The 9,211-nt window shown below is 40.9% G+C and overlaps 1 protein-coding gene across 2 annotated transcripts; it reads right to left on the bottom strand.

The window, feature by feature from the left end:
- Positions 1 to 1,170: 1,170 nt before the first annotated feature.
- Positions 1,171 to 7,550, bottom strand: LOC125507078 (nucleolar complex-associated protein 2-like). Of its 2 annotated transcripts, none has more exons than XM_048671768.1 (13): positions 7,347 to 7,550; positions 7,165 to 7,243; positions 6,790 to 6,895; positions 6,072 to 6,123; positions 5,902 to 5,996; positions 5,435 to 5,500; positions 4,788 to 5,300; positions 3,855 to 4,154; positions 2,802 to 3,131; positions 2,101 to 2,307; positions 1,736 to 1,825; positions 1,573 to 1,642; positions 1,171 to 1,479 (listed from the first exon to the last, which is right to left on the bottom strand). In XM_048671768.1, the coding sequence occupies exons 1-13, from the start codon at positions 7,456 to 7,458 to the stop codon at positions 1,463 to 1,465; spliced, it is 2,037 nt and encodes a 678-aa protein (XP_048527725.1). In that variant the 5' UTR covers positions 7,459 to 7,550; the 3' UTR covers positions 1,171 to 1,462. The 2 variants fall into 2 exon arrangements, with proteins under 2 accessions (XP_048527725.1, XP_048527724.1); XM_048671767.1 differs by having other exon boundaries at positions 1,573 to 1,645; positions 7,347 to 7,549.
- Between the last annotated feature and the right edge of the window lie 1,661 nt (positions 7,551 to 9,211).

Raw genomic sequence — 9,211 nt, 5'->3', positions numbered from 1 at the left:
ATCTTTAGAAGGGGGCAACGTCGGGCTCTAAAACTACATCTTCAGTTAACACTGTCCAGAGGTTCAGAGATCAACATGGCACCCGCAGGGTATGGGTATGGGTAATGCGTGCCCAAAGCCGCACCCGTCTCAATATTTTTCGTCCAAATCTGTACCCGTACCCGCACCCCGGGTTTCAAATTGTTCCCATACCTGTACCCGGCCGGGTACGGGTAATACCCGCGGGTAAAAATACCCATCTGGGCATTTATATTTTAGCATGTTCAACGTTGACTAAACAATCATCAAGACATTCAAATAATCCATTCATACATCATACACATTCTTCACTAGACCAATCATCAACACATTCATGCATAGTAGAGATTCAAAAAAAATGTTAAATGTGGAGTGCAAAATTATTCACCAAATTGGACGCTTCTCATGCTTCGCCCTTTTCATTGGTGGAGCACATGCATTTCTCATAGGAGTAGCCGGACGTTGCATAGGGCAGCCGCAACCACGACCATTCCCCTCCTTGTAGTCGCCGCGACAACTAGGCATTTTCCCTTTTGAAGGTGGCCGGAGACGCAAGGGAGACGACAACATATCTACTTCACAAGCTGTAATTAGGGTCTGGTAACTTAGTTTTTTTTTTCTCAATCTAGTCAATGACATGTGGGACCTACTTGACATGATGTAGTAGTATGTGGGTTTGCGGGTAGTGTATTGCCTTCCCGTACCCGTACCCGTCTTACCCGATGGGTACATTTTTTCCCCATTTAGAAACCCATGAATATTTTTATTTTCCATACCCTTACCCTAATAGGGTTTTTACCCGCCAGGTTCACGGGTACCCATTGCCATGTTGATTCAGAGATGCAGCCACGCCGCGCACGGGCATCAGCACGATTCCTGTCACAGGTCGCCTCATGGTCGTCGATCCCTCACTCACTCCGCGGGTGACGGGAGGCGAAATGGGGAGGAGGGAGGCACCCGCTGTTGTAGACGAGTCGTGCGCCAGTTCACGTTCCCAGCGAACGTGTTTGCTTTTCTGACATGGCACCTTTGACTGCTTTGAGATCCGTGTTTTTAATCCAATGGCTGATAGGTAGTTCACTGGAAGTTCCTTCAGAGGGAAGGTCTGCTAGTTAAGATTCCCCAAGAATAGTATATTTAGACAAGGGTAAATAATAGTCAATACTAAATTTTGGGCAACATAAATGAGCTGGAACAATATACTCATAACAAACAGCTGCAGAATTCCAGCGCTACAAAGATCCTTCGATTCACACGCCAAATCTACTCAATCGGTACAAGTTTCGACAAACTTGAGAGCTACACCGACAAACAGCAAGAAAACCATAAACTCCGACGTCGGTCATCGATACCACTGCATGCACATTGGAGTCAGTTCCTCAGTTTGTCGTCCATGTGATAATCCTCTAGCCAATCAACAACTATCACACCCTAGCATCGCCCTCTACACCAATTTTCTCCCTGCGAACAAACAGCGGGCCAAATGTTCCAGATATTAGAAGCCATCAAACTATCGGAAGATGACGGCGCTGTTCATCAAACAAACAAAGGTACCTCTCGATTGACGACTCTTTGCCACTGATGCGTAGAACTGCGTGAAGGAAGCGTCTCCATTCATCTCCTCCTCCTGCGTTTCAAGGGAGAGTCAGTCAGGTCTGCAATCATAAACATGATCTACGAAATATGGGAACATATTGTGGCGAGGGGGGAATCCAACCTGGAGGAAGCTCTCGACTGACGACGCATCATTTGGTGAGAAAGAGACCACCTCCCTCTTCCTTTGCACAAAATCCCTGTTCTCGCTCACCTGCAGTTTCAGCATTCAAAAGGATGTCACATATCAAACGGAACACTGCAAGGTAAGCAAAAGAATGAAGTGCCGTGATCCTGCTTCCCGCAAAATTGAAAGAACATGAAAGCTTAAAGCTTATATGGAAACGGCCAGACGTTCACCAATCATGGTCAAAACTTGCAACAATTACACTGTAAAAGCCTCCTTGGAGAGTGGCAATGCTGAATTGATCTTTACAGGGATGCTGACGGATTTAGAAATAACCGGAATACGTGTTTTGACTGAAGTACCTGGTCTATCATTCGTTTAAGAGGACGGCGGAGGGACTCAATCGTTGTCTGCTCTTGCAATCTTTTCAAGAGGATGAGCGGAATGGTGGCTACTTCTGGAAAAGAAACATGATAGCTCCACTGGAAAAAATGTGCCGATAGAACCTCGATTGCTGAAAGAACGCACTGCTCTTGGAAATCTCTTGATTTCAGCATGTTCCTTGGCACCTAACACGCAGAAAACAGGGTTAATTTAAACTATCTTCGGAAGATGAAACATCCGCAAGAACGAACTTTTAATCCCAAGAAAGCAGGGTGCAGACTAGAGACGAAACCAAACAGGAGCCACACAGACACTAAAGTAGTGACCTAAAACGTCTTACATTTGTCTACAGAGGTAGTAATACTTAAGAAGATGAAACCAAATTATCTAATTATCTAATTAATAACTGAGCATATACCTATGCAGTAATTATACAAGTTAAAAAATGAGCAATCCTTACAAAAACAGTTTACAGACCATCGGGGTTGATTGCTTGAAACTGCATGGATGGTTGTTTACTTTTAGTGAGCATTTAGTCATATGGAATGGGGGTCCGAAGAGTTATATACTTCTCAGAGGCTTGGTACAATAATAATTGACATTTTCATGACTCCAAGACAGACATGAAAGAACACAAAATTCCACATGTTATAACTGAGCAATACATGAAATGGCGTACCTTCAGTAGTGACGAAAAGTGGGTCTTTCCTTTTTCTGTTTGCTCTTTCGGAGGGATCTCCCTAAATTCTAGGGACCCAAATATCAACGATGGAACTGGAAAGAACATCTGACTGCAATTCGAAAGCTCATTTAGCATGTGCGCAAGCTTCAGTCTCAGTGGTAAGTATCGCATGCCTGGCAATAAATGAGCCACCCCCCTTATTATCTGAACAACTGAAGAGAATAATAGATGGAGGTTGTGGCAATCCTTGTAATTAACACAAATAAACCTAACCCATAGGTTTATGCAGTTTATATACTGCCAGTTATCTATCTTCAAAAGATCTTCCTGCAACCACAAACATAGAAGCATATCAATATCCATGTGATGTCAAGAGAACAAATAAAAACCACCACAAGGAAAAGAATCCATGTGGACATGAAAATAACCAGTCTGCTTTCTTTTGGATGTGTGAAAAAGACAAGTGTAATAATAAGATTTTTTTTTAATTCTTGCAGCATGTATATGTTGGTCAAATACAGCAATACAAAGAAAATTCTATGAAATGTGTCAAGTTATGGCAATAACAAATTAGCAAGTTGGTGCAGTTTGTGAATTAACCTATGTTTTTAAGGCGATGCTTCGCTTTAAGGCGCTTGGGGGGGGGGGGCGCCTCGACGCCTAGGCGCCTAAAGCGGGTATATTTGCAAAGCGCTGGGGGGGGCGCCTCGACGCCGCCTTACGGACGCCTTAAAAACATAGGAATTAACAATCACTGTACGATAAGGAATCAAACAGTTAGAACACATGTGCCAGGATCTCTTCTTAGCAATGTTTTTTTAGCAAATGTAACGAATAATTAGAAAAAATAAGAAGGCCAGTCTATTTAAACGAAATGTATTTGACTATAACTGGTGTGCAGATACACCTTAAAGCCTTGTTTGGATATGAGAAACAAGAATATCTCTCCAAATCCAAGCAGGTCCAAAGGATCTGTCTACATGATACGGTAGGAACACTCGAGCTAAACCAACTGCAAGCACAACTACAGATATAAGCATTAATGTGTACCTTTCCCTTTGTTTTAGACGCCTGTCTAAGAATAGCACTCAATTGTCCCACAGAAATTACTGCCCTTTCACCTGCTTTCTGAATATCCAGAGAATAAAGTTCCACCAGACAGTTCAGAATAAAATCGATATTTTCTATATTTCTGTTGTCCACAATCTTGGAACTAGAAAGGTATGCATTATATGTTTTAGTTAAGCAGAAATCCAGACAGTCAGGTAAGAGTGAAACCACTTCTCGAATCATAAGAAACGAAGACAGGGACAAGTTCTGATCACCACTTGCCCACAAGCGAATTAAGATCTGCAGAGTACATACAGTATATGATAAGCTAGTATTAGAAATTAAAGGTCAGGCATTCTACACCAGAAAAATATTGTAAGACTATCTCGAAGCAGTCATAGAATGGTTGAAGGGCAGAAGAATTTAAAATAATTAAGACATTAGCACTGTGACAATGCATCAAGGGTCTAAGCTTAGGTGGATGTGTACTGATCCAAAATGGCAACACTAAAATACCACAGTACAGTTATTCAAAAAACTGAAAGCCAAACAGATTGATAACAACTGCTTCAAGGTGTTTGAAACATTCCTTACAGTAGCAGAAATATATGACAGGTTCAAAAAAATAAGGAAGGCAGATCGATTCCCAACAAATACAGTGTTCACAGAATATGGCCCAACCCAAATAACAACCGACTTTTTCCTCTTGTTCACATTCTTCCTTATTAAAGAAGAAGTCGTGCAAATATCTTCTATACGGATTTTTTTTAAACAGCCATTTTACAGGGAAAGAATACCAGAAAGGCCAGTAGTCCTCAACCGATCTAATATTATTGACCAGAACAGGTTTCAAACATGAATCTCTTCCAGAAGAACAAAATAACATACAAAACTAAATTTAATATCAACAAGCAACATCACCAAGGAACATACCTTGAGAAGCCTCCTTGATGTTGAGGGATACGCAGAAAAATATACCGCAGATGTTCTAAGCCGAGTCAAGACATAGGTAAGTATTTGGTTATCAGTAAGTTGACTAATCAGATCAAGAGAATTCCGCAAGTAAGACTTTATGAGCGGCTCAATATCTTGCCATTTCTTTCCATTTCTCTGATTCATAAGTTTCCCCTTGTCATCATCAGAAATTTCTAAGAGAGCACGGAAAATATTGTCTGCCTTAGAAAGAACAAATGATATTATCTGATAAAATACTTCGGTACTTTGAAGTCTCTGCATGGAAAGGCTATTTGAATTCAGACCAAATTGACATGCATCCCGGAAAGCATTTAGTAGGTTACGCAGAGCAGGTGCTTTAGGTTCATCTAAGACTAGTTGACACCATTCACTTATTGTCTTGCTTGTAAGGATCTTATCACTTGGAGGATCTTTATCACCAGAATTGACCCCGTTGTCCACAGAATCCATCTCATCTTGTTCATCTGAATCCTATTGAAGATTTGAACAGAATAGTAGCAAAAGAAAAACTATTTTATGAGATCATTTATGGTACGAGAAGTACATTGTAAAAAGGATGTACATGAATTGCAGTATATAAAGCAGAAATAATAAGTAAAACTTACTTCTTTACTTTCATAGTTCACCAATTCCAATTGCCATTTCTCAAGGAAGTTTGCAAACTTAGGGTCCTACAAATATAACAAACACTCTCAATCCTGATAGAAATCACCTAGGTGGCACAATGCAGCCAAAGAATTCCAGAAAAGACAGATAATATAAAGTCTAACATCATTTGTTCCTAGATGAGATCAACATTCAGAAGCATAGCTAGCAGTAACCTATATATCTATAACAACTTGTGTGGTTCAATGTTTCATGTTTGCTTCGAGGGATAGAAATTCGCACATTAATCTAAAAATCTAGAAAGCCCGCACTAATCAAAAACCGATCTACAACGATTATATCGTGAGACCAGATTATAAGAGAGGCGTGTCCACACATGACATAACTACAGACCCGCAACCAAACCAAGCAATATATATCCAGCAAGTAAGACGGCAAGACCTAAAGGCAATTTTCAGCTATTCACCTTATCCAACAACTTCTTCAACTTTTTCTTTTGCTTTTTTACAGCCAAGCGCATCTCATTGTTCTGTTCGTCGAGATCATCTTGTACAATACACTCTGCAAGAAATATTCTGATGCTTAGAAACTATCACACCACAAAATTCAATATGTGTTAACAACAATACAATTTACCTTTCATAACATTATCATCATCACTGTCAGAGTAGTACACACACTCAAGATCCTGCATTTCAAGCATCAAGGATCAGTTTATAAGGGCCACTAAGCAATAGCACTACAAATAGTAGATAGAATCACACAACTGATTTTGAAAAAAAAAACAAATAATCGGCAGTTTCTGATGTGCAAAAGTTACTTGCAGAGCAATTACACACTAACATAGTAACCACATAATGTACAAACTTGTGCACATATTGCCAACAGACAATATGCAATCATCCTTGGATATTATTCAGTGGTTTTAAACTGATCTAAGCACCTCAGTCAGATTATGAAAAATATTTCCAACCCAACAGTCTAGAAGAAATCACAAAAAAAAGGGAGTGGAACAACCAAGTTGCTCCTTCCAACCGGAGAGATTAATCAAGTTCTAGAGCTACTTGCCAATTTGACATCAAAAAAGAAAAGACCCCCCAAACAAAATTCTTGAGAAGGTTCTGCACAGAAGTCGAAGCACTGCCCACAGAACTGTAAGACAAATTTGGTAGTTGTGGGCTGAGCATGAACTGTGGATGATGGTAAATTTGTATATGTTTGAGCTTGGCATGGATAGAAACATCACGTTAAAATACGAAACGAGTGCGAAAGCTATGGTGGGTGTGACTATTCCTAAATGTATATTGCTTGCCAAAGATGAATAAGAGACTTGATAGAAGAATGGCAAACATACCTCTGAAAGATAGCCATCACTGTCGGATAGATCCCCATCTAATTCATTCTCATCTTCTGGAAACTCTAAACAGTTAGCCAAAGTAGCTACATCATCGTTCATGTTCCTAAAGGAAAAGCATATTGAGCTTAGTTCAATAAATAAAAGAAAGAAAGACCTAAAAATCAATGCATTACCAAACAGTATTATCATGAATGAATTTTTACGGTAAATAGAGACACAACATGAAATCTACATCCGCAACATATCCAAATTTGCAAGCAAGGTTTAGTCAAATGGCTGTAGGTAACATTGCAGCAAAATTACTCAATGTGCGCTCCCACCAAAGCTATGTAAATAACAGAGCACGAGCAGTGGAGGGTACGATGAATATACATGGTGGGGTCGTTGCGGCGGGTCTCCTCGCTGCCGCCGTCGCCGTCCAGGCGGTTGTCGTCCTCCCGGCCCTTCCCATCTGATGAGAAAACAAAAGGGAGAAGCTCGAATCAGCACGCCGCGGAACCCAAACAAACAAACACTTGGCAGAGGGGGCGGCGGCGGCGGGGGAAAGCACGGGCCTTTGCGGGTGCGGCGGTTGAACTGGGAGCGGAGCTTGCGGCTGCGCTTGGCACCGCCCTGGAGGTGCTTGTGGGCGAACTTGCGGGCCTTCTTCCCGAGCTTCTTGGCCATCGCCGCCGCTCGCGTGGGCAGTGGGGGTGGGGTGGGGAGGGGAGGGGAGGAGACGGCGGGGAGAAAGGGTTCAAGGGTTTCCCAGGAAAAGAAGCCGGAGCTGACGGAGCTTCCCCTTCATTCTTCTTCCGTTTGCTCTAGCAGGCTGCAAGCCCATATGGCGCCATAAGCCCATTCGGGTTCAACTAGATACAGTACAAAACTATACCTCAAGAAAAAAAAAACTAATACAAACTATAGGGTTTCCCCTCTCGTTAGGGTTTTAGATCCTCTCATCGGCGCCTGTCGCACTACAAGACGGCAAACCACTTTGCAGTCTGTCACAGACGGCAAACAAATCCATCACAGTAAGCTCCGGTAATGACATTGTTTGTTGTCTGCATAAAGACAACGGATGGCAAAGTTTGTCGTTCGCTTTCTTGGCCAAGTAGACGCCAAAGATCTTGGATGGCAAAAAATAGTTGTTAGCCCCGTTAGGTGGCTAAAGGCAGATTTTGCCATCCGCCAACTGACGCCAAAAAACCAGAGCCCTTTGCTGTCTGCCATATGACTTTAGCATGGCTTTGCCTGCATGTCACTCCTTCTAAGACTTTGCTGTCTGCCTTGTATGTCTTTGTCGTCTACCAACAGATGGCATAATGACCAAATGGGTCAGACCTGGTGCTCTCAGGTTGTACGGGTTGTTGTCACGTGTCCCCTTTGCCGTTTGCCTATCGACGGCAAAGGTCTTTGCCGTCCGCTGACAAATGGCAAAAAGCCTGTATTGCCACTGTTTTATCCGTTTTATGTTATTTCCGTGCATTTTCAAAACACAAATATCACACACACACACACACACATTTGGGCTATTCTATTTCGCCTAACAGAATATTATTCTGTTACCCTATTTGAACTGACGGTTTCAGGCGGTTGTACTGATGATTTTCATCTTGTCGAACTTATCAGCCTATCTAGTTCAAAAAAAACTTGTGATTTTTTTTGGTCAGAATGAGGCGTGTAATATATCGTTGGAAAGCTCTTGACAGCTACATTACAAGTATGTATGAATTTTTTACAACATCATTATGGTTTAAAAGCAGTTTTGAAAAAACCATTTTTCTCAAAACCGGAAACGCGAATCGTATTTTGGACTTAGTTTTCAAATGGTTTGTCGGAATTGTGCAAATAAGATGGCATTGGAAAGCTGGTGAAAATCCGCTTCTTCCATATATCTATTATTTTTTCAAATTCTATACAATTTAAAAGTAATTTGAAAAAGGTGAAATTTTGGGCGGAACGTATTTTCGCATTTTTTGCAAAGGGTTGGTCGGATTGACGAAAATGATACGACATTGGAAAGCTATGGAAAATGCGCAACTTTTTTGTATATATATATATATATATCTAATTCCTTACAGTTTAAACTCAAATTTGAATATGGTCAAATTTGATTTCGAACACATTTTTTTAAAAAAGTTTGTTGAAATGGGGCAAATAGTATACCGTTAGAAAGATATCAAAAATGCTAAACTTAGCCATGTTGAATATTTTCTGAAATTCACAACCGTTGAAGAGTAATTTTAAATACGGTGAGACTCATCATGTTGTTTTTCTGATCGAAAATAGAGTACTTGTACTGATCTATTTGTGTGTTTGTACTGAGGTATTTTTCACAGTAGTTTTGAATTGTTTCGGAAAAAGAGTACTTGAACTGATGTCTATATGATTTTGTACTGAGCGCGTTTTCATATACTAGACTTTACTCTGTATTTTT

Source organism: Triticum urartu, chromosome 5 (assembly GCF_003073215.2).
Source record: "Triticum urartu cultivar G1812 chromosome 5, Tu2.1, whole genome shotgun sequence".
Classification (NCBI taxonomy): Eukaryota; Viridiplantae; Streptophyta; class Magnoliopsida; order Poales; family Poaceae; genus Triticum; species Triticum urartu.
The sequence above is the reverse complement of the archived record's forward strand: the minus strand, read 5'-3'. Positions and strand labels throughout refer to the sequence as shown.

Bases quoted from the DNA above. Each gene is read 5' to 3' on its own strand.
- LOC125507078 (XM_048671767.1), bottom strand. From the start codon at position 7,458: ATGGCCAAGAAGCTCGGGAAGAAGGCCCGCAAGTTCGCCCACAAGCAC. The intron at 6,124-6,789 runs GTATGTTTGCCA...CTTGAAATGCAG, and splicing joins GTGATGGCTATCTTTCAGAG to GATCTTGAGTGTGTGTACTA. The intron at 5,997-6,071 runs GTAAATTGTATT...TATTTCTTGCAG, and splicing joins TGATGATAATGTTATGAAAG to AGTGTATTGTACAAGATGAT.